The sequence below is a fragment of the Melospiza georgiana genome, chromosome 2 (genome assembly GCF_028018845.1).
Source record: "Melospiza georgiana isolate bMelGeo1 chromosome 2, bMelGeo1.pri, whole genome shotgun sequence".
NCBI lineage: Eukaryota > Metazoa > Chordata > Aves > Passeriformes > Passerellidae > Melospiza > Melospiza georgiana.
The window spans coordinates 59136756-59162141 of NC_080431.1; the positions used below are offsets into that span (position 1 = coordinate 59136756).

A 25386-nucleotide genomic window follows, 5' to 3' on the forward strand; every position below is an offset into this window, starting at 1 on the left:
AGCTATACATATATGGAGAACTATTTATGCTCATTCATTTTGAACCTACCCCCACTTACCATTCCCAACTTTATCCACTGTGAGAAAAGACGTCATAATTACCAAATGGTGAACAGACATTTGTAATGGCATAACCATGTTTGTTGGTTTGCACTCAATTACTTTTCCAAAAAGTTTTAAAATCCACTTTGCTATTTTTTTGTTCCTACTGAGCACTTGTATTGGGTTTTCATAAACCTATCCAAGACCTGTTTCCTTAGAGATTACAGCCCCATTAAATCTCATCACTGTGTTCTGTGTTACCTTTAGGGTGGTTTTTGTCCTGTGCATTTATCAGCCTTCAAAAGCTTAAATTTTAAGGCCTTCTTAGTCAATATTGTAGTAAACACCTTCAGTGCATACAACCAATTTCTCTTTTGACTGACAGACTACTTTGGTATCACTATTATATTTTTCCAGCTGATTATCCAGGCCCATTATAAAACCCATGTATGGATAGTGGACAAAACAAGTTCCAACACTAATGTCTGTGTGAATCCTCTGGGAACCTTATCCCATTGGGAACATAGATTATTTATTACTCCTTTTGTTTCCTGTGTTTAAGCTGTCATTAAACCACAAGTGGTCTTTTCCTTTTTATCTGTGATAGCTGAGGTTCTTTATGATTGCTTGGTAGAGGATCTTAGAGGAGCCTTTATCAAATCACTTACTATTCATTTTCCTTTTATTTAACATCCTGAGCACCTGTACAGGAGAACTGATGACATGAATCGTACTTTCTTGCCTTGACCCTCATCTTCCTGGCTTTTTGCATGTGTCTTTATTTCCATAAGTTTGCCTGGGTGGCTGGTTACTCACCTCCCTGCCATCCTTTTGGTCCCTAAATGTACTACTGTTGCACTCCTGCACATAATTTCTAATCTTCTGCTTCTGTGCTGTGGCCAGGCTTCTGACGTTCTTGTTTGTAATCAGGAGGTATTTTATGTAGCAGTACTATTCATTGAACATGTGGGTCTTAAAATGCAAATGGATTGTCCTCTGATGCTGGAATGGGGACACTGGAAGAAAAGTATATGGTGTACTCTTCAGAAGCCTCATCTCCTGGTTTGAAGTTTATCTTCAAGGCTGTGTGTATGCCTCTCTCATGCTTAAGAATCCCTGTTCATTTTTAAACCTCACTATCAGACAGTTGACACAGCAGCTGACTTTCCTCCAGAACACATCAGTATCGGGGTCTGCCATGAAACAATCCTCTGTTGTAATTCCATACAGCTATTAGCCGTCTCCATCTCGCTTCCTGGCCATGCAGAAATCTCACATCAACTATTTTCCTTTTGCCCCAGATGAGCTGCAGAGCCTCAGTGCCCCAGCACAGCCTTAGGAAGAAAGTCAAAAAGTGCCACTGAGCCAGAGGGAAGCATTTCTGGCTGCTCTAGACTCCCTGCTGCTTCATGCCCTGTATGAAAGAGTTTGCAGCCTGCAGTAATCCCAGCAAACAGCTCTCAAACAAATGTCTGTGTTCAAACATAAAACATTTATCCTAAACAGCAGGCAATGAACTTCTTCTTTTTAAAGTCCTGGTCCCAGAGATAGAGTTCAAAATGTGAAGTGATAGCTTCATCTTAAACACAGCTTTGGCTTCCCCGCATGTGAAGTTTTTCTCTTCTTGAATTTGAGAAAGGAGAAACTGCCTGTACTTAGTACATGAGCTGCTGTGCAGGCATTTCTAAAGGCAGAGGCAGTAAGAAATACAGAATGTAGGGATAGGATAGGGATATGTGGATAGGACTTCAGTATCCAGGATATATTGCATATATAAGGTGTTGAAGTCAGGCGATAATCCAGCAAACTGAACTATTCTTCTACCTGCAGAATTATAGAAGGGAGTCCAGAGATCAGAAAGTTGAAAGCACATGCCTGAGTTTTTTTCTTCTGTGACTTGAAAACAAGAGTTTCCTGCTTCTAACTACATGTCACTAATGTTAATAACAAATGTGCTCCTCTAGTGGATAGGAAAATGTTTTGTTCTCATAGAACCAGTGCTTTCTAATGAAGAGAGGCTGTCAAGTTGCCATTAAATTTTTGATGTGAAATAACGAGATAAGTGCAACTAACAATGAAAGGGAAATGGGTCACTTCGGGGAGATCAAGTGGCTGATTACTGTGTGAGAACAGCAGGTTCAATCCCAGCCTGGAGAACTCCATGCCAGGTACAACATCACAGACATATTTCACAGTTCACTGGGAGGTGTGCATTCTAAGATGTAAATCAGCACTCCTGACTATAAAATCAGTTTAGTATTTCTATTTCTGTTTCTATTTTCTATTTATATCTATATCTATATATTTATATATTTGTATATTTATAGTAATGCAAATGGAAAATTGATGTTCATCTCAATTTGTCCTCAACTACCCCCCTGAAGCACTGCCTCCTGGAGTAATTCTCTAAGGCCAAGGTGGTGTCTATTTTCTTGCCCAGATAAGCCAGTCATAAGCAGATTATTAAAGTAGTTTGTTATCAAATATATTTTGGCATTTCTAGAGTACATTGTGTTGTTTTCTCCAGCTGATGTCAGCACTCTACTCGCAGTGAAATGGAAGCAGATTTCCAGTACTGCTTGAGATACTGCAGTATCTATGAGCAGCCCTGGGGCAACTTTTCCTGCCAATAGTTAATCCCTTTCTCACACCAAATGCCATTTCAGGGAGAAAGGTTGTCAGAGAGACATAAAAATCAATTAACAGAAATGAAGTGTTGCAGTGCTGCCTCTGCATAGAGAGGAAGGAGTATGACTCCTTGAGCTAACTGCCAGTTATACTAAGTCCATGCAGTCATCAGAAGCACTGTGCTATATGAATGTCTTTAGTTAAAGATTCCTGATATCCCATAGTATTTCAGTATCCATCAAGCTACTGATTGTCACTTTAGATGTGACACGTGGTTATTACACTACAGATATCAGTGTGGACATTTCTGATAAGTTTTTTTAAAAAAACCCACTAATTCCAGACATGTTTTTATGAAGGAATCTCCTTTCCTGCATGGATCAGTCACAACATGGGAGCATGGGGTTGGGTTGTCATCTCATGGGCTGTGCTTCTGTCAAGACTGGCCGCAATTTCAGGTGTATTGTAAAATGGGAGGGAGCTCCCTGCCTTTACATTTCCTTGTAAAATGCACAGGGAAGCTTTTATTTTGAAGTGCTTTTATGAGATGCATTAGCATGAAGTTCAGTGTTGCTCTATTAACTATTCCAGAAACAGTCTGTAGACTGAGATTGAAATATTAAGTAGTGCTATTATATAACAACTTAGACCTCTCTAGTACATCTTGTCTGAGAGGTTGATGGCCAAAGGATTTTCTTTGTCTGAATGACACATTTTTGAAAATAAACAGTGAGTGTCAAGGCAGTCACCAAACAAGGATATAGTAATTTTAAAAGTATGCAAGGAGGGCTACTTCTTTCTTTCGCCATGCACAACTTCAAGCACAGGAGCTTTCAAACACGCACCACAAGACCAGCTAACTCTTGTTGTTTCTTGTTTTATTTGACTACTATGCAAGTACTGGACTGAAGCCAAAGAATTCAGCCTCAGCGCAGGCAGCACTCGTCAGCACCGAGCCTGGGGCAACCCTCTGGCTCTGAAGTTGTGTTTGGACCCTGGTGTCTGAGAGGAAAGTCATCATTCAGCAACAGAGGCTTCTTATTCTGTCCTTTGTAACCTCTGAGATGAGTGGCTGGGAAGCTGGCAGGGCAGCTCTGCCCTGTTGCCTTACCCCTTGGTGAGGACATGGGAAGGGATGGGCAGCCAGGGGGCACTGAGGCTGGTACTCTGCTGTCTGTTACAAGCATATAACTGGGTTTGCTGATCCCTTAGGAACGTGTTCACTAGTATATACACCTTACTTAGGCTCTTGCTGTGGTCTTCGTTTCTTTGGACTGGCTTTTGAAGCATTACATTTCTCTTCAACTGCTTCCTAGACTTTGGAAGTATTGCAAGGAAGAATGCAGAATCCCATTAGCTGAAAAAGTCAATGCATTTTCCAACGGAAAAAGAAATCCTTCTGAATATTTAAGCAGAGTAGTATTAAATGTTAATACTTGCTTTACATTAGCAATGGCATTTTAAAAATAGAATTAGATCAAAGAACTGTAGATTAATCAAATATGAATTTCCCTGCATGGAGGTAATGTCTCTTTGGATAAACACTGTGCCTGTCATTGATGTTTGAGAGTCTCTGGGATATTTATTCTGAAAAGATGGCAGCAGAGTGACTGACACTGGCTTGGCAAGCTGGAGTAGGAATGGGAGCCATCTCTTCCCTGCTGTTGAGGCTCTCTCTGTTCACACCTGTGAAGCAATCCTGCCTCTCCTCTTTGCACAGCAAGGCAGAGAAGTCAGTCCTATGCCTGGCTGCCAGTGCCCAGCCCTGTTTGGGAGTGTAGATGATCGTGATGCTGTGTCTTTGCTCTTGAGTTTGAAGTTTCTGCTTAGAGCCTCAGAGAAGGTCATGCAGGCATACTTGGAGCAAAAAGCAGCACGTACAGACCCTGCAGGTGCTGTTAATGGTAATAACAGGTAATGAAGGCTTCCAGTCTACAGCATTCATTTTAAATTTCTAGTACCTGGAATTATATTTCTCCGTTTTATGGCACTGCACAAGTCTCACATTGATGAGGAATAAAATTCATAAGGTGTAATGAGAACAGATTGCATCGCAGTAAAACTATGTTCTAAGGGGGTTTTCACGGAGCAAAATTTTAATGAATAGTTGTGAACAAGAGCTGTCCTTCCCCCTCTCACGTTTAGTGACTGTACCTGCCCTGTCCTCTGTGAGGAGGCAGGTCCCAGGCAGTGCCACCTGATGGCCCTGTCCTGGTCAGCATCTGTGAGGCAGGGAGTGCGAGGAGAGTTCCATTGTACCATCGCATGTCGTGAGATATTGTTGGCCTTCAGGCTGGGGAACAGGACGCAGACAATAATGTCACTGCAGATGGATGTCCAGGTAGAGTTCTGGGAGCTCAAGATCCCCCCTGAGTTGGGATGGGGCTGAGCCCTTGCTGCCTGGGGCTTGCAGCCACTCCAACAGTGCTGTCAGCTGCCGCACCTCAGCTTGACACTGGTCTCTTGGGAAGGGGCATGGAGGTGGCAGCATCATTCCTGACCTGGGATTCTTAGAAATCCCTCATTTCCCATAATTATTAGAAATCAGCACACACTAGGGGTGTATTAATACAAAATATTGGTATTTTAGAATATAATTAAAAATTATTTGACTAGAAGGGCATTTTCAGTATATTTTCACTCAGATTTGCTGCCCTCCTGCTTATAAAAGTGGCAATGTTCTGTTTCCATATGATTAATTAAAGAAATAGCATCTTCTGCTCACTCAGTGGTTGATATGTGAGGATAGAATGAAAACACATGCCCCTCTGTCTGTTAAAAACAAAAAAAACAACAACAAAAAAGATGAATAACAGAGAACATCTCCACCTCCTTTCCCTCTTCCAGGCTGTGACCAGTTCTTGGTAGCATTAATGTTAGGGACTCTTGGGTTTTGTTTATGCTGAGTAGCTGCTGCTAGGTGTTGTTGAATTTTTTTCATCCCAAGGGCTTCGCTTGTTCCAGTGCTCCTTGTACCGTGCGGTTTTGGAGATTCAGACAGCCCTTCCGTAAACGGACTTCTTTCTTGGCAAACAGGGGTATGATTTTTAGAAAAGTGAGGGCATCATCTCCAGAGATGAGTCAACAGCTGGGCAGCGTAGAGTAGAGGAGAAAAAGGTTTTCGGCAGCCCTGAATACTTTAAAATACGCATTTTCGAACATCTTCAACTATTTCTTCTTTGCTTTCTGAAGCGGCCCGGTGCAGCCCCTCCGTGCTTGGGTAAACTCCGGCCAGCCGGGGAGGTGCCGGGACAGGCTGGGGCTGCTGCAGGCTGGGGCTGGGGCTGGGAAAGGCTGTGAGGGGCTCGGCAGGCTGTGCGGGACTGGGAAAGGCTGTGCGGGGCTGGATCGGGACAGGCTGGGGCTGGGGCTGGGGCAGGCTGTGCGGGGCTGGGGCTGGGGTTGTGTGCCGGGCTGGGGCAGGCTGTGCGGGGCTGGGGCTGGGGCTGGGGCTGGGGTTGTGTGCCGGGCTGGGGCAGGCTGTCTGTCCCGCTCGGCAGGCTCACTTCCCCAGGCTGCTGTGCTGGAGCGATTGGCCCGCGCGGATCATGTGGGAGAGCCGGAATCCCGAGCTGTAGTAGGTCTTGGCACTCCTTTGGCGTTTAAAGCGCTCGCTCCTCGCAGCTCCCAGGGGCTTGGAGCGTCCCTGCTCTCCTTGCCCGGCTCCGATCGGGGCAGCGGCGATGCTGAAGCAGGTGCCCCGGGCCGCGGGCACCGCCTGCCTGTACCTGAACGCGGTGTCCCCCGAGGGCCAGGAGCTCTTGTGGCGCTGCGATCCGGCCGCCCGGCGCCCTCCGTACAGGACCAGCAGGATTCTTGCCCGTCACCAGCTGGTGACGAAGATTCAGCAAGGTGAGTTGCTGGCAGCAGCGCTCCGCAGCCCGGCGCTGGCGCAGGGGCTGCAGCTCTGCTCTTTCGTAAGAGAACAGGTTTTAATGCCTCATATTTCAGGCTCGTTTCCTGTCTCTATTCCAAATTAATGTGGCTAGAGACAGGGTTTGAAATAGTCATTCATAGCTCTCTGTTTGCACACATACACACATGCACCGATCACCAGGAGACAAATGCTAGTGCATGATTAGCCATTTAACTAAGTTACCTTTTAATCATAAACTACTGTGGTATCTTAGGTGCTGAACTTCGTCTTGTGTGACTGTCTGAGCAGTTACTGGCACCAGCCCATCTGCTCTGGTTGCTACAGGTCAGACCTGCCCATGGTAACCCACAAAAGAAGAATAGATGGTCACCCACTTAAAAAAGAAGCAGAAGTCCAGTGCGACTGGAAGAAGTCAACTGGGATAACATCCTTTGGGAACAAGCGTGTGTAACTGTCAGGGCATTAGAAAATCTGTCTCATATCCTTAAAAATAATTGCTGACTAGGCTTTCCACAGCTGCTTAAGCAGTTATCTAAGCAGTCATTACAAATGTATCGATTTGGTTTTTTCTGAATGTCTGTCTATGGCAGTAAAGCTAAATGCAGATGGGCCCCAGAGCAAATCCTTTGGCCTGTGCACACAATTTAAAATCATCTTCACAATGGCTAATGCAAAGATAAAAACCCTAACCAACTGTACCAATTTTTCTGGATTAAAAAGCAAATCAATACACAGTTTTGTATTGATCATGGTTTTGTATGGAATCCTCTTTTCAAGAGCACTGGTTTCCAAAGTGGATGTGGTCCTACATGCAGAAAAATGTCACATTAAAAAAAATAATTTCTGATGATAAAAGCCACTTTCTGGACAGCTTGCAAAAAGGTGTTTGATTCTGCTAGGGGCAGGTATGGAGATGACATCATTCATATCTGGCAAATATCACAGCAATTGGTGTGAGGTTTTGACCAGCAGCAGTTAAATGGAATGGCTATTTTTATGCGCTGCTTTCCAGTAAGATTCTTTAGATTTATGGCTGTCGAACTCTGGCAGAAGTACAGAATATAGTGATGAAATTTTATTGCATTTATAAAGAAAACAATGTATAATTCTTTGGCTAGGTTTAAAAAGATGAAAAAGATAGTTTCTGTGGCAATTAGGAAAATGTAGTTGTTTGCAAGGCAGTCTCAGGAACTGGTCGTGTTTGAAGGATACTGGTCCTCACTGCAGCTCTGATTTCAGGAAGGATATTATGTCATTCTGTGTACCCAGTGTATGGCCTGGATTGAATGGAAAGAAAGGGTAATTTATTTCTCTACAAGTTTATTTGAAAATGTTTTGGGTGCAGTGCTAGTACCAACTTAGTGTTCAAACAGCATTAACTGAGGATGTGATGGATTAACACACCTCTTCTACCTGTCATGGTGCTGTTTAGCATTCCCTCTTGTAACCTGTAATCTGTCTGGGACAGCCAGGGCTGCCAAAGCCAGGCAGTGCTGCTGAGACTTTGGAAAAGTTGCATGGTGGGAAGTTTCAAAGTTGTAACTTTTCTTCCTGCAGCTTGTTGCATGGATGGTCAGTCTGTGGTGCATGACTCTGCTTCTCTTTCACAGCTTTCCGACCTGCTCTGCACAGAGCTGTGGAAATGATATTTGTATAGTACCTTGATCATGTGATGTATGTTACTGTTCACTATATGAAATATTTATGTATTTTGGGTCACTAAGAATGAATACATTATTTCTTTTATTGATGTAAGCTGGGGACAAGATCCACTGTTGGTCACGTGTCCGTTCATTAGCAGTAAGGAAATTATGTGTGCAGATAGATACTGATGTCTGTCTGTAAGCCCATATGTAGGCAGACACACATCTAGTGCAAAACCAAGGCACACATTTTGTTCTACAGTGCCCTAAGTAATGACTAATAATTTTCATACAAATAGTTGTATTAGCAATACCAAAAAGTCTAAGCCTAACTAATATGACTCAGTTTGAAACCTCCAGTTTATGGTCTGGATGAAAAACCGAGATCCATCAATCCCTCACAAGACTTCCACCAAGTTTTGCTGGATTAGCATGTCACCCTCTCTGCTTGCTTTGTTCAGACTGTAAGCAGCGTGAGGGTACTGGATCAGTCCCCATCCTTTTCCCAGAGGGTACTGGAAGAGTACTCTAAAATGGGTGGAGTTATCAGGCTGTGCTTTTAGCCGTGAATGAGTTTTACCCCATTAACAAATGGGATTGATAACTAGCAGAGTGCCACAAAGAAACTTATCAATAATATATTGAAAAGTAGATTAGGAGATGCAAGATGAGAACCAAAACTTGCTTTCAGTCATTCAGTTGAGTAAAGCATGTAAATCATCATTTAGTTGCTTGAATTTGTGTATCTTTGAGTTATACATTTTAAGGCTATTAAGACAAAATATTTGAGCATAGCTACCCCAATTCTTGTGTTAGCACTTCTCCAATCTAATAATTTGGATTGTAGCATACATTTAGAAAAAGATCCAGCCTGCATTTTAAGATTGTTGGAATGGTGAATCCTGCCTTGTAAATTACTTTGCTGAAAACAGATCTGCCACATGTTTAAGTGCTAAGCTGCCCTGGGGCTTGTTTGAATACCTGCTCTCTGCTCTTACCCAGTTATTTTTCACTTGCTCGTTTTCAGACTGGAGGCACCTGAAGTAGGATTGTTATATCAGGGAAATTTTTTCCTTAGTTAAAGGAATGTTTTACAAAATTACAGCATATCCAATTTATAATGTATAAAGAAGACAAAGCTTCCATTCCTGGTCAGTGATGCAGTGTGATACCAAGTGTTGCACATAGTGCTAGTTTTTCAGCCATTAGCTGCATATACTGTTCTAAACTATGCTAATTTACGCTATCATACCACAATACAGCTTTTTTCCCTCCCTGAAAAACACATTTGCTGAAAACTATTTCCTTTGTATTTTCCTTTGGTGTTAGTTAAAAATAAACTAAATGAGTCATTAGAGGAATTATACTATTTAATCATTTCTAAAAAGAAAACCACCACAAGGGAAATGACAGGAACCAGACTGTTATTTCAATCAGATCATACTCTCAAAGTCCTAAATATTTAGTTTGTGTACACCACCAACTCCTTCAGGCAGAATTATGAGGTGGCCTGTGAATGTGAGTGGTAATTATCTGTTTGGAATTAAACAGGTAATTTCAAGATGTGATCTTTTTGATGATTCCCTTTCCCCCATGAGGCCATTCATTTCCACACTGAAGGGGACACATGCCTCAGCCTAAAGGAACGGGGTGTAGCATGCTTGGTCTGAGGCATTTATTCAAACTCTCTATGCAGTAACTGTATGAGAATTCATTAACGATTACTCATGTTTTCTTTAAATAAATAAGGTGGTGGCTTTTAAGAATTTATATTACATGAGTCACAAAGTTGTTATTTCTTTTACAGTGCATGGCTAAACTCAGCGCAGAATAGAAAATATAAAAAGTAGCTGTAGGTAAAAAGTAATGAAGAATTAAGGCTATACCCTGAAAATGTTAAATTGGGCTGTGCAGTACAGGTAGAGTGTAAGTCAAGGTGAATGAAGCCACATCTGCCCCAGCATAGACAGGCTGGTAAAGGAATGTTCCCTTTCACCTACAGTAAAATTAGATTCTTCGCCTGCACATTCAATAAGACAATAATATGAAGAAGCAAATGAAAACAAGACAAATTCCTATTCTCAGTGAGTAAATTCCTGCCCACGGTGTGTAATGTCCTGTGATTTGTCTCAGTTTATATCCACAGGCAAGAACAGTTGAAGAAAATTGTTCGATGGAGCAATATTAAATCAGACTTTCAATTTTTCAAGGCAAACTCTCCATTCAGCACTCAGCAAATGTTTTATACTCTCATGTTGCAATTTCAGTTTTGATCTTATATGTTTGCTATTACCTTTGGTCACCTGGATTTGTCTGGTTTGAGTGAGTTTTAGAAATGTGCAAACAAATGCACTTTTCTGTCTTATAGTCTTCCCTTTGTAATTAGTTCTAGGTGTTTAATTCTTCTATTTTTCTAAGCATGAGTAGAATTTGTGGAAAGCATTACAGAGGTATACAAGTGACTTGGAAAAAATTATGCAATTCAAGTGACTTAAATTTCAACAATTATTCTGCCATAAGAGATAATATGCTCTTGTATTCAAAAGGAGAACAGAGAAGTCATATAGGTGAAAATGTTGCAGTCACAGGCTACATTAAAAAAGCCCACATAAAATTCCTGGTATGTACATAGGTGTGGATTGCAGGATGGGAAATGGGATACAATTAAAAAATTAAAGACTGTGAGTTTGGTCAGACATACAAAGAGGACAAAATAGAGTTGTTCAGGCAACCTGAACCATAGCCTTTCTCCTGTTCTGGATGCTGGCCACTTTACCTGCACGTTTAAACCTCACTGACTGAAAGCAGGAAAGTGAAAGATTAACCAACAAGATTCAGCCTTGGTGGTAATGATACAAACACCCTCACTTAGGTCATCTCTGACCAGTGCTGGAGGTCTGCTGTCTCATGAGCCTGTAAGCTGGGGAGTCAGGGCAGCAGCACCTTGCAACCACTTTTCAGCTCCCGGTGCCTCCTCTTGAGGTGCTTCTGTCTACGCTCCAGCCCAGGCACACAGGAGAGGACAGAACTGGGGCTGGGGTTGCCCAGAGCACCAGGAGGAACATCCTCAGCTGCAGAGCTGCTTTGCAGACCTCAGCTGGGACATGGTCCACCCCCCTCCACCATTAGATGTGTGCCGGGCAGGTGTGTGCTCACAGCAAAGGGATCTTTGGGTTCATTGTTTCATACACTCTTTAAGGCCCCTTAGAAACTGAGACCCTATGTCACCTGAAGCTTCTTCATCATCTTTTCTTCCTTATACATTCTTTCCTCAAGTCCTTAGACCTAAACTTGAAGAAACTAGAGTTCCTCAGTTAAATAATAGGATTTTTAAAAATACTTTTATTATGTACTTGTACTCTGAAATGGTTGAAGTATTTGTTGGACACTTTAACACAAAAAATGTGAGCATCCTTAGAGGTATTTATAAGCTCAGAGTGCCCTGAGATGTGTTTATATTAAAAACAATATTGGTATAGAAGAGTGCAGTCCAGCTAATTAAAGTTTTAAAAAGTTGTTCTTCATAAACTACAGGACATTTAAAAGGGAGAAACCTTCACTGGGGCCACTATCTGGCAAAAAAGTTCAAATATGTAACTAGAAGTGGCCTGTGTGGTACTGGAGATTGGATTCAATAATAGTGGCTATTTCTAGTCTTAAAGCTTCACAGCCATGAAATGTCAAAGGCACTTCAGCTGACACATGCAGGTTGGACACAAAAAAGTAAATCTTGGCTCTTCTTATAAGTTAGGAGACTTTTACTCTCAATTTCACTGAAAGTAAGATTTCAGCCAAGGTGAAATCTTAACTTGAGGCTTTCTTATTTTGAAATCGTGAAATGAACAGCTGTAGTTGTGCTATATATCTTCTGCATTGATCATGGACGAGACTGAATTTCATATTAACCCCATTGTACAAGTATAGACAGTAATATTAAAAGACATTTAAGCCAATAAATGCAAGATTTATACTCAATAAATGAATCACTAGAGTAATAATAATCAGAAGGGGAATTAGTTTAAATTCACAAGGAGTGATAAGTCACTCTGGCATATAAAATGCTATATAACAGAAGTAAAATGGAAATTACTCACAATAGTTGATTAATTAAGAGAATATGTATGTAGCATTTTTGCTACTCAGTTTCTTATATCCATATTTATACAGAAATCTCTGAAAATAAAGTGCAGTGTTTGTACCATGAGCACTGTAAATGTTAATTTTAAAAAATCTGCAGTTTTAGGTTCCAAACAGATACTATTATTTCTTGGCAGTAGTTATGTGCTTTTAATTTTTATTCCTGTGCAAGCTGTGTAGTCAACGATAGCATCTTAGCCTCACTGTTTTTTTTTATCTTATTCCTATCACAAGATATTCTCAGATGTTTAATTGCACTTAAACAAATATATGAGCTGTTTCAAATAGGACATCACATATGTTTGGACTAGTGCCTAAGGGACTGAGCAAACAGGACCCTTGTTACTAGGTTATGAAACAATTGTCTGTAGTTGAGTTTGTTACACCTTTCAATAGCTGCTTTTGAGGGTAAAATGATGAATTACATATCCTGTGAGCTTGATCCAGTATAATACTAGTTGTGTCATTTCTTGTTTATACTCATTTTATAGATAAATAAATGCAAGCAAGAACTCCCCCATCTTTGTGGCTTGTGGTGCACTTTTTGCTTAAAAACCTGAGGAGTTTCCCCTTTCAGGTCCAGTTTAATCAGAGAAGAACACCATAATATGGTGGGAGAGAGGAGGCCTCGAGCACCTTGAGCTGGGCTATTTAGAAGCTGTTGAAGAGTAGACACTATGATTCAGAGGACTTGGGAGCATTTTGATTTGGCTGAAAAGGATGTGTGTGACTCAGTTTGAAAACATCTTGTGGGTTTTCACCTCTCATTTGTTACAGGACCGAGTTTAATTCTACAGGGAGAAAACAATCCCTCCATAGCAGTTCAGAACACATGGGATTTTGACTAATACAGACACAGAGATGAACAATCCTTGTGATAAGTTAGGTAAACTTGACAAAGTGACTTGGTTTAAAATAATGGGCTGTGCAGTACATCTTAAGTAAATACCATCTGCCAGGCATGGAAACTGCCTGCCTGGAACATACCAGACATTTTGCTTTCCAGTCAAAGCCCTTTGCCAAAGAAGGACTCAGCCCTGCTACTTACTCACATGAACCTTCCCCTGTGCTAAAGGAGCAAAATAATACATCCTAATAATGTCAACTGGTACTGTTTTAATGAGCTAGATGTTACAGGCCTTTGGCCATAGTTGTGCTCTCTTTTAACTGGATTGTGGTCAGAGGAAGGTCTGTTTATGTGAGCAAAGTTTTCAGGATTTGGAACCAAAATTTCTGTATATTTATTGTGATTTCTCTCCTTTGGTCCCAATGGCCTAGAGGGTATCTGATTTTTTCCCCCTTAATGTGTCACTAGTGTCTTTCATGGTTTGTTTATTTTATTGATTTTTCAGAGCTTGTTTATAGTCCTTCACCACTTGAATGGTTTAGGAATATGGATAAAAGCAGCAAATTAAAATTTAAATCTCTAATTTAATTCTGGGTTTTATCCTCTTCAGTCACAAACACACACCCACTGGCATCCAGCACCCTCCAGACCTGCCATTTTCTGGGAGATTTCTCAGCTTCCTTCCTGCAATCATTTGCAGGAAAATATGGCACCCTCAGCTTTAAGAAAAGGCAACACAGCTTTTACTGCTGAATGGGTTGGGAAATGGGGGTGGTGGTACAACTTTTGCTCCTGTGTAACACTTCTCTGCAAAGAACTATTGCTTCTCCAAACCCCTCAGTGCATGCTGAACCATGTGGTTTTTCCCTAGATCTCTGACAACACTTCCCCCTTCCTTATTGCATGTATCCTTTGGGCCAATTACTTCAATGTCCATTTACCCACACTATTATCCAGAAACTCCCTCTTGCAGATATTAGGTGTTAACACATTGCCTCCCTGTGTTGGTACAGCAGTAAAATGTCCCTCTGAGTCTAAGTGGGCATATCTGTGCTGCTGAATAAAAAAGATGGGAGGTGAGCTTGAAGTACCCCCTGGGCTGCTGAGCAGATTCTCTGACTCTGTTTTGGGCTTCTCCAGCTGGCTCAGCTCAGACTAAGCCTCAGAGAGGACTAGTTATACTACTAGATATAGAGAGGACACGAAGTGAGTGATGCCACTTGACCAAAAGACAAGAATCAGTCTGTGTTTCATTTAGCAGTGTAATTGTAACCCCTCTTGCCACTGCCACAGAAGGTGCAAAATGAGGAAAAACCTTCCTCACAAGGTCCAAAGATCCAATATTAAAGTTTCTACAGTATTATCCCCCAAAAGAGGTAATACATTTTTTAATGCTTGAAGTTTCTGATGAATATACTCAAAAGCAAATGTATCCTGTCATGGAGTGCCTTTTCATTCCTGCAAAAATGCAGAAATAATTTATGTTTAGAAGCCAAGTACTTAAGTAATTTTCATTATATCATACTGTGAGACAGTTCATATTAGCTAACCACAACCTCATCCTTCTCCTTTTGAAATTAGTGTCCCGAATCTGTGTAAGGTCAGAACTTGCAAAAACCATTCAAAATAATTAGATCATATTAGATCATATTGCTGATCCCAATCAAGCATCCTTGCAAAAGACCCAGGATTTGAAAAGGGACCAAAGACGTAAGATGACTCTAGATTTGAGGAGGAAGCAGTATCTCTGTCAACACTCAGATGGCACAAGGTGCCATCTTTCACATGTGTGAAAGGCACAGTCCTTTTCCATCATTTCAGCTTCAGGAAGCACAGAATGTTTTATTTTCCTTAGTCCCCAACTGATATGGGAGTGGGAGTCTGGACAGGACAAGACTCTCAGAGCCACACAATGTGGCTTTTTCATGATATATTTGGCAAACTTTAATGTTCTGCAGGATGAATCTAAGTTTTGTGTCTTTAATTGCATCTGATGGCAGCAGCTGAATATCTAATCATTTTGTAACTTCAGAGGTAATGGCTTTCTCTTCCCGCAAACATTTATCTGAAGGGGATAATGTAAAATCCAAAAGTTAGTGCTTGGCAGTTAAGTCCTTGGCTTTACATTTTTTTCCTTTTTCTTTTCATTTTTACAGCTGTATTTATATGTATTTCTGAGGACATTTTAAAACTGCCATCCTGTCAGCTTCACTTCGTTAAAAGTGTGGCAGTCTGCCTAGGTCTTATCCAGAGTTAAGAGGAGTTTCTTGTCTCTTCAATTCAGCAATATCTGTCTTAAAAGTTTCTTCCAAATCAAGAGACTGAGATATCAGAATACTTTTTCCAAAACTTTATCATTCGAACTGCTGATTCTGCATTAAAACTAAACACCCTTGCCAAAACCTGAGCCATAGCAGCAAAAGCTGCATTTCATACTACTGCCTGAGTGCTGTAGCCTGGATCAAATAATACAGGCACTGATTCATGGCCAGGATTGCTCTATCTTCATCCAGCGCTTCATGCTGATAGCTGGAGCTGTCTTCATCGTGGTGATGGCTGATCAGACATGGCATCAGTGGTGCTACCTGGGGAGATGAGTGGCTGCAGTTCACCCTGAGGCCATCCCTCCCCAGCAGCCCTGACATCCTCCTTGAAGGGCCATGGGTGCCAGCAAGAGGCAAAGGGGTGCCCTTGCACTTGCACATGGGGTAATTGTCAGTTCAGACTAAGAAAGTTCTGTTTACCAGCAGCTTCTGAAGGAAGGAAGAGATTTCCGGTGACATTTTAATTCCCTTTTATGCAGAGCTATTTTTAGACGGTGCTGCTGCCAGTCATATCAAATTCTTTGTGTCTTTTGAATTTTCACTGAACTGCATAATAAGCGTTTCAGCTCCCTGGTGCATAATGGCAGTGTTATTTGCTGAAAGTCTTATTATTTCGAGTGGCCTCTTATCTGAAGATCAATTCATTAGTTCTGGCCTCTGAAGTTTAAAATGAAACAATTGCAATTGCTAAAGAAAAAATTAAATTACACTTTGTTTCAGTAATACTTATTTTCTCTAATGTTGGGTACTGAAAGTCTATTTCAAGGCTGACAAATCAGATGATCCATACATATTTCTGGGCTGTAATCTGACCTCTGACATCCACAGCTTGTCAAGATGTGTGAGAGAACTTTGCTATCACTGAGGGAAATTTAGTTCCTTTTCCATTATTTGGTTTATCTTTTTAGTCAGAGAATGCAAACCAGCTTCCACCAGTTTCCAGATGCTCATGGAAAGCTACCAGCAATGAGAACTGCAAGGAGAAGTCATTTAGGTTACTCAGCTATGTTTACTCAGCTGAGTAATTATATATTACTCAGAAGTGTCTCAGACCTTTGAAGTTGCCTTGTTCTAGAAAGTTGTGTTTTGGACCATTTCTGTGGAAGACTTTCGTTAAGTTGCTCTATTGCCATTGGATTTTCATTGAGCATGGGACCTAAAAGTTGTTGTACAAGCAGGAAGACAGTTTTCACATGCCACCAGGTATGATATTATGTGAAAATAATATCATGCTATTTTCTGTGGTCTGACATCTTGGAAAATCCTCCATCTTGAGTCTTCAGTGAGAATCGGTATAAAGCTTTCAGCATTTTCATGGTAGCTCTGCACAGCCACTGACTCCCACACTGGCAAGGCTTTTTACAGCTCCATGTGCCTGTGAATGTTTCTAAGAACAGAAAGTTTTCAAAAAAACTGCCTAGACCAATAGAGAGAGCTTTTAAAATGCAATCTGAATATATATAGTTCACAGAATTTTAAGGATAAGGACACAAGAAGTTGAATGAGTAGCTTTTCTTGTTCAGCAAAATATTTCTGTGACCAGAATGCTTTCTTCCTCCTGAGCACCTAAAGCTGACAGTTGGAAATTTTCTGGTTGAAACTATAGCTTGCTTTTTAGAAAACTCATGAAAACCCAAAACTGTAGAATAATTGTCTAAAGTTAATATTCAATAGACATAGACACAATCCATTTAAAGTGAATCAAAAAAGTGCCACTCATTTTTTTAAAGTATTCCTTATTGACTCTGTAGCAGCTGGAAAACCATAGCAAGTTTTAATTATCTTCAGAAAACAAAAAGCTTCCACCAACACATGCTGGTTTTTATCAGCAGCTGTTGTATGCTGACATACTCTTTCAGCATATATGAGACTCAGCTGTCCTAAATAATCATAGTACAATGTAAAATAGATTTATAGTGATGTTAATTTCTTATTAGATATTTAACTACTGATGTAATTCATACTGAATTTAGGTCTGCTTCTTTGTTTAAGCAATAAGAAAATTATTTAAAACCAGGATTAATATTTAAGAGGTGCAAATAGCTTGTACCAAGAGTTTAAAATATTGAACTGTGGTGAATTTTTAACAATCCACTAAAAATAATCAGATTCCCTGTTGTCATGGTTTTAGCATTTGTGCTAAATTTCCTGCCTTTGAGTAACAATTACTGCAACTTTATGGCAATGAAAAAGTTGCAAATTAATTTGCTGATTTAAGGAAAAATCTTTATATGTCATTCTTTTATTTGCAGAAGTGGAAATCTTTATAGCAGTGGCAGTTGTCGAATTAGATGCTGCAATTTTGTTTATTGCATGATTTAGCAGAATTTGTTTTTTTAATGGCACTAGTGTACTCTTCAGTCTGAGACACCAATAAATACTTGTGACATTTATGCTTCAGAAATGTTTAGAACGACATACAGGTATGGTAGATTTTTTTTCAATGTATCTTGAGCCTGCATCTTCTCTAAAATGGAAAATTTGTGGTTAGCTCAATTTTTCATTGCCTTATATTCTCTGTGATCTATTTTAATTTTGCATTGAAAAAACATCAGGCAATATGTAAAATGGTTGTTGGCACCACAGCAATTTTGTCCCGTTTCTTGTTCACATGAGAGATTGACAGAGATTTGATGGTTTCCATTCTGAGGCTTAACCTGGAGGGAAATGTTACATTCAGGAGACTGGACTCTTGACATTTTAAGTCCTTTAATATGGATTAAAAATATGCATGGGACTCTACATAGTTCTATTTCACTGAAATGACTATTGACTTTTGGTCTTGAGTTTTCACCCAGTCTGTTTTTAATCAAACTGCAGTCTACTGAAATACAGTTCAGGTTCTAGTTTTAAGTAGGACTCAGGTGACATTCACTCAGGCTGTGTCGGTGTGGATACACAACGACTTCACACCAGCTGGATAAGGCACAATATTCCTTTGCTGTCTTGGAGACCCAGAGTTCAGATCCCCAGCAGAGAAAGGGGAACTGTGCTGAAACAAAATATCTCTAGTTTGCATAAAAATAACACATGCAGGAGCATCACAGTAGCACCACTAAGTGCAAGGAATAATCCTGGTTGAAGTCTCACGTTTAGAAACTGCGATTTAACGTTTGATGTGTCTGCTTCACTGAAACATCCTAAAACCCTCCAAAACTTCAATGTTCAAGAGCTGGCCAGGCAACAAGACTGTGAACTTTACAGAATCACAGAATAATTTTGGTTGGAAGAGGTATTGGGAGATCATCCAGTCCAGCTCCTACTCAGAGCAGAGACAGCTGGGTCAGATTGCTTGGGACCTTGTCAGGTTAAGTTCTGAGTTCTCCAAGGACTGATACGCAACTTCCACACATGCTCTGAGCAACTTGGGATGTCATTTGACCACCAAATGGGAAATTTTCTTTTCTTTTATGTCTAATTGGATTTAAAATTCTGCAACCTTGTTTCTGTTGCCTTTCATCCTACAGTTGTGTCCCTCTAAAAAGACCCTGGCTTCACTTTCCTGTTAAGTAGACGAAGCCATTAATTAGCTCTCCTAGCCTTTTCTCCTTAAGGTTAACAAACCCAGCTCTGCTGGTCTTTCTTTCTATGTCACGTTGCTTCAGCCTTCTGCAGGGCTTGGTGTGATATGCCCATGATATCCTTGTGCTGGGGAACCCCAAAATGAACAGAGTAGCCTGTAGTTTCACAAGTGTGGATAACAAGAAAGCAATCATATACCATTATCTGCTGGCTACATTCTTCCTAATACACTAACCTACTGTGAGGGTGTTATCATTGGCCAAAAGGGCAAATTTATGTCCCATTTGTTGCCAAGAAAACCTAAAGGACTTTTCTGCAAGGGCTGTCTGTCCAGTTAGCCCCAGTCTGTCTGGTTGCAGAGGATTATTCCATCCCAGCTGCAGGACTTAGGTGGAATGTGTGAAGTTCCTGTCAGCCAGTTCCTCCAGTGTGTCAAGATTGAGAAGCAACTTCCAGAAACCTCCTTTGAAGAGCAGCTCTTCAGCATCTCAACCACCCCTCCATGGTTTGGTATCATCCACAAATTTGCTGAGACTGTGCTTCCATGATCCAGGTTGTTATTAAAGACATTAAACAGTATCAGCCCAGTATCATTGCCTCAGGGATACTAATAGTAACCAACAACCAACTGGATTTTGTATTGCTGAGTATAAGCTGTGAGACCAGTGATCCAGTCATCTTCCTCACCGTTTGCCATCCATGTAATCTATGGTTCACTTACCTGGTTTAGCTGTAAGGATGCAGTGGGAGACCAAGTTAAAGACAAACCTCCTTGTTCTGTCTCCTTCCCTAACTAGTCCCTAACAGCCCATGGGTTATAGTGTGTCCGTGAATGACCCAAGTTCCAGATCTTGCCCATTTGGCATAAGCAATAGTAAACCTTTCTCACTTGTAACTTCTGCCAGCTTCAATTTTATATAAATTAATAACTGTACATCAGCACAGATAATTGAACCAAGATCCCCAATTTCATTGCTCTATGGCATAAACACTATGCTGCAAAGTCAGTCTCGGTACCCCTTCCAGTTCTGTAGTATACATGGTATAGGATCCATAATTCATTGGCTGAAACTCACCTGTGGTTCTGCAGTCTTTAAAAAGAAAATAGGATGAAAGCAGAGAAAAATAAACTGACTTTGTAGCTTTGTTTATTTGTGATTCATCTTGGTGAGCTGTTAATGTGTAGTCAGTCAAGTCCAATGAGTTGATGCCATTTGAATTAAGTTGTTTTATCCCAGCCTGAGGAGCTGCAGATTAATCTAAGAAAATTTGGAGCAGAGAAGAGATAGAGGGTGAGATAAGAGGGGAGCATCATGTCTGCTCCACCCTTCCCAGTATATTTATTTCCAATGTACAGGATGAGGTGAGGCCATATCTGCAGAGCAACTGAACGAGCCACAATGGAGATCAAATCTAAAGCAGATGAGGGATAAGGAGACAGACAAGGTAGGTAGGTCACTGTTGTCACTAATGCAGGAGATAGAGGAGGCCACCAAAAATATCCCGGGATGCTGAATCAGAAGTTGTTTTTCACCCTGGCTTCTGAGTCTTAGTCTTGCCCCAGGCAACGGATAGCTGTATTTAAACTGCCATTATCTATCCAGGAGTACAAATATGACTCAGGTGAAGGAGGGCAAGTAAATGCAGGTCTGCTGCAGGGATGTACACGTAAGAAAAATGCATGTACACAGGTTTTTAGTCCTATGAAGACAGAAGAGTTTGGAACTAAAAATAGGCGTCTAGTTATTGTTATCTACTTTTTTTGAGTCCTGTGTCCTAAGTCCTGTCAGTAGAGGAAGAAAAAAAGTCCCCAAAAACAAACATATTTTAAAAATTGCTTACTCTTTCTAGGAAACATTTAAAAGGCCAAAGACCATCACAGATATCTTTATATGATCAGAGTAACTGGACTGTAGGAATTAGCTTAGCCAGATAAGTAGTTTTATTGGTTTAATAATAAAGTAAATCACTCATTTAAAAAAACAAAAAAGTGCACCTCTGAAGTATTGGCTTTAAAATATTTTGACCTTAAGAAGCCTGAAGGACTTTAGATTATCTGGAGTCCACTGTGATTCTGTATCTGGAAAACCTAGAAAACTTTACTAGTCTCTTCTTAATTGGTGTGTTTTGTATCCCATCAAAAACCGTAACAAGTTCCCACTGGCTAGCAGAAATAATTAAGTTTACCAATTTTTATAAATGGTGCTTTTGAAGTAAAGCATGACCTTAAAGATGCTTTTTTTTCTTTTTTTTTGAGTCTCTGTGACCCTTCTTCTCAGAGCATTTGAAACCTTTGAGGGAAGCAGAAGTGACAGGTGTTCAGCAGCCTTAGAAACTCTGGTAGCATCTCTGTAAATTGGAATCTGTAGCTGCTACCACAATTTGAAGATCAGAAGATGGACACAGCAGAGCTCAGAGATTTTGATGGAGTACAGGTGGCAGCAGAGCAGTGAAACCAGAGTTAGAGTTCCAGTGTCCCCAACACCATGTTCAAGTACACTACATCACACTGCCTTGCCAGAATAGAAAGACACACAAAAGGCATACTGGCACTAAAATACTAGAATACTAATAAATGCTAAAATTTCTTTCATGGGGCCTTTCACCTACAGCTCTTTCCAAAGGGATTGGCACAGGTACAGGCATGGCAGTAGCAAGATTACAGATGTGGCACCAGTGAGGTGCATAACATCTCTGCACATCAGAGAGAAGGCATCAGTCAGGACCAGTAACTGGCATGGAGCACCCTGGGGGAAATCCTTGACCTTATACAAAACTACACCACCCAACATCTCTTATAACTGAACTGAAACACTAAAATAAATTATCTCCATTGAAGGAAGACCTGAATGAAATTTCTTGTACAGGCAGCAGTATGGGTTGGAGTCTCAGAGTGAGTGGGGCAAGGCCTGGGGCTTGTTTCTGCAGTGTTGGCTTTAACCTGTGTTGGTCTGGAGAAGTGAGCAGCTCACTGCTCAACCCCAGCTCTGGGAAGTGTCAGTGGACATGTAATCCAGCTGAAAGCCGCATTCTTGCCAAAAGGGCTGGTTTTGGTCCTGGCCACTTCCCTCCTTTGGATCGAGGCTGGTAAAAGTGTCACTACAAGATGACTTGTGGCCCAGAGGACTGTGCTTGTATGGTTTTATTACAAGGTAGGTGGTAAGAATGTGTAGTGAGGAATGGGACAGCTCTCTTTAATGCCAATCAGCAGTGTTACTGAATTAAAAGCAAAGACTGTAGCTGCACAAGCAATGCAGAAAAAGGCAAAAAAGCAGCTGGGTGTATTGGATTTGTTTGCACATTTCTAATGTGTCCTTATGTCATAACTCAGCAGAATGATATTAAATAGACATTTCAGAGTATCTTAGTTTGGAAATCTAATTAAAATATGGCAAGGTTATGCACAGAACATATTTTAAACTGTTGTTCACATTTGTTTACAAGAAACCTGGATAAAACCTTTTTTTGCCTTGCCTGGATTGTACTGCCTTTATTATCTGTGGTCCACTGATGTTTGCAACTCTCTTGATTGCTATTGGAAAGCAGTTATTAAACAGGGTGTTTTATTCTTAACAAAAGTTCCCTAGAAACTGGCAGGGCTAAAGGATTTAAAGGTCTCATTCTGAAATGCAGATCATATCTTTTTATTAAGAATTTCTTTGTGGATATTGGAAATGTAAAGTTGACATTTCAAAAGAGATCAGCACAAGCAAAGCGCGCAGTGCTTAGGAAGAGAAAAGCCAGATTCTTCTGGCATTATTCATAAAGAGAAATATTGGGACCTCATGTGAATCAGCAGGTAGGAGGCTGCAATGTGCCAGTAATGTCATAGTGCTCTTTGAGCATTTGTGGGAAATTCAGAGGTTCAGAACAGGTTTAAACTCTTGATTTAATTGCTTATCTGTCTACTAGTCCGATTTTTCTCCTTTATTTGCTTTACTTTCTTGCCTTATCACTCTCTACCATAAGAAATAACAACACAGATTTTGGCCCTATGTTTTGCATCTGCCTACAGAGATAACTTTCCATAACTGCCATTTTCATTTTGGTATTTTCCCCTTCCTTATCACATTATGCACATGCTCCCTCTTCCAAATCTGCTAAGAAAGTATGCTAGCAATGTGCCTTTACATGTTTGACAGAACTCTAGCGTGCATAAGATCACTGATCATTAAAAAAGGCTGTCTAAACAAAATCTTCCTTTTTTTTTTTTTATTTTTTTACTTTATGGACTTTTTCTTCAGTGTTTATGCACATCTTAATTTGGCTGCACAGAGTCTGCTTGTGTAGTTGCCCCTTTTACCCTTTGTTCTTCTCATTTTGCCTCCCTACTCTGTAAATAAAATGGAAATGGAAATATGCCTTTAAGCACATCATTTTAAAAAAATCATGGATTTGGAATGTTTTTATTATGTATCAACTGTAGTTAAAAATACAAGTTTTATATTTAGGAGCCTTCATTGCTGCACATTTACAAATCAGAGAGATGAACACTCGTCTGCAGACACACTCATGAGCAAAAATAGCACGTTCCCAAGTGGTATCATTTGGGGAGGCTGTAGTACAAATTCCCTGGCAGCTGGGAAAGCAGGATAGAGTGCAGGCAGCACTAACAGAGCTTCTGTGATAGAGGGGAACTCATCATGGCCTTCTAGAAGTCCCCTTGGGGGCCATGTGCTATTCTTGACAACAGCCTGACCCTACAGGGACACTACCAGACTGGAATCAGGAAAATTTCCTAATTTTGTAGTGTTACAGTGATTTATTCATTCAAGATGTTCTTAGATCTTTTTCCTTTAGACAAATGTGGTTTCTTGTCTATAGCTTGTTCAAGAATGGACCGTACCCATACGAGTGTGGCTGCTTGGGAACCCCACACTGCCACGTCACACATTTGAGTGAATCCTCCCATAATTTTAGTTATTTAGGCACTGCAGAATTTAGGCACATGTAGCATTAAAGCTCACTGAAGGTAGACTGAATTAAGGATTCTTGTCTACCCTGTGTATGTTCTAAGACCCTTGCAATACAGCACAATTCAGTTACACAAACACATAATATATGCTCAATATGCCCTCAATAATTCTGCCATGGGCCATGGAGAAGATGAAACTCATCTATGCAAGAAACTCTGTACTGCTGAATTTACCCATGAAAATTTTGGGAGTGCTCCAGCAATAATGCATCCATCAGTCAGTCACCTGTTTCCTTCCTCTCTCCTGCAAGGTTTATTGCCAGTTCCACCTGTGAATGTCCCAGCTCAGACCCATGGAGGAGAGCTCTGCCCTGTGGGCACCCAAGGACAGCACTCCGGGCCGTGTATCACAGCAGGCTCTTAGCACCTTAGACCCTTCAGCAAATCGTGTTGTGCCTGTTGAGGGGCACTGTGGCTGTCCCTGCCAAGCTTCTGGGTAACACAGTGACTGAAAGACCTTTGGCTGTGCTCACTCTCCCTTAGTTTTGTTATGGCTATGGCCAGGTGCACAGCCAGTGCACAGAGATGGATTGTTTGTCCCGCGGTGGGTTGTGCCCTCCTTGCAACATGGATCCAGTCTAGGAGGTATTTGTGGGGTATTACAAAATGGCTTGTGACCCAAGACAGGAATGGTGAGATCATGAGCACTGAGGGACCGCTGGGACAGCAGCTGTTGCCTGTTGCAATCCCTGTGGCACAGCTGCATGCAGACAGGAATGTCTGGCACGGAGGGAGTGCACCAGTGAGGGGATTACATGCTCATGGAGATTAAGACAACCATCAAGTAGTTTTGCATAAGGCTCTTGAGGTTAGCCAGAGGCAACCATGCAGATGCAAGTTTTGAACACCATCCCAGCCCAGAAGTTAGGTGCCATCACTAAACTGTCACAGGCCCAGAGTGGCTGCCTTGGTGTCAGAAGTCAATAAGCAGTGACCCTGTGGGGATTTGACAGAAGACCCAGGTTTGATGAACTAGTGGAAAGTATGTAAGATGCTATTTGCCTCAAGAAGAGTTACTTTAGGTGAGTTGGGCTGATGGTGGCAATATTTGCTTGCCTTGAGGAGTACATCAGCAGAAAGCATTGCAGATGTAAGGTGGTCCCAAGAGCAGGTAGCTGAGGTTCTGCTGACAGTGTGTATGGTGCTGATATGTCCAGGAAGTATTTACCTGCTTGAGGAGAAGGAATTTCTTTTTGCTCTGAAGAGGATAATTACTTTTCTCAGTGTCTTGTGCCTGCAGTTAGCTGCTGCTTTTATACATGAAACTGCATCACAGAATAATAGCAACGAGAGGAAGAAAGTCCTATCACCATTTTGGTTGGTGGAGAGCACATCTGTCTGACTGAAGGCTAGATGGGGTTGCCTACAAAGGTACCAGTGTGCTCAGTGCC

General features: G+C 41.1%; 1 protein-coding gene across 2 annotated transcripts in view; it reads left to right on the forward strand.

Annotated features, from left to right (window-relative positions):
* Positions 1 to 25386, forward strand: part of STARD13 (StAR related lipid transfer domain containing 13) — a 140953-nt gene that overhangs the window by 21361 nt on the left and 94206 nt on the right. Inside the window, exon 1 of one of the 2 annotated variants that reach the window (XM_058044649.1) lies at positions 6354 to 6522. The exons of the other annotated variant lie outside the window; for it this stretch is intronic. Coding sequence (XP_057900632.1) covers positions 6354 to 6522 — 169 coding nt within the window. Of the gene's footprint in view, positions 1 to 6353; positions 6523 to 25386 lie in introns of those variants that run through there. 2 annotated transcript variants of the gene reach the window in all.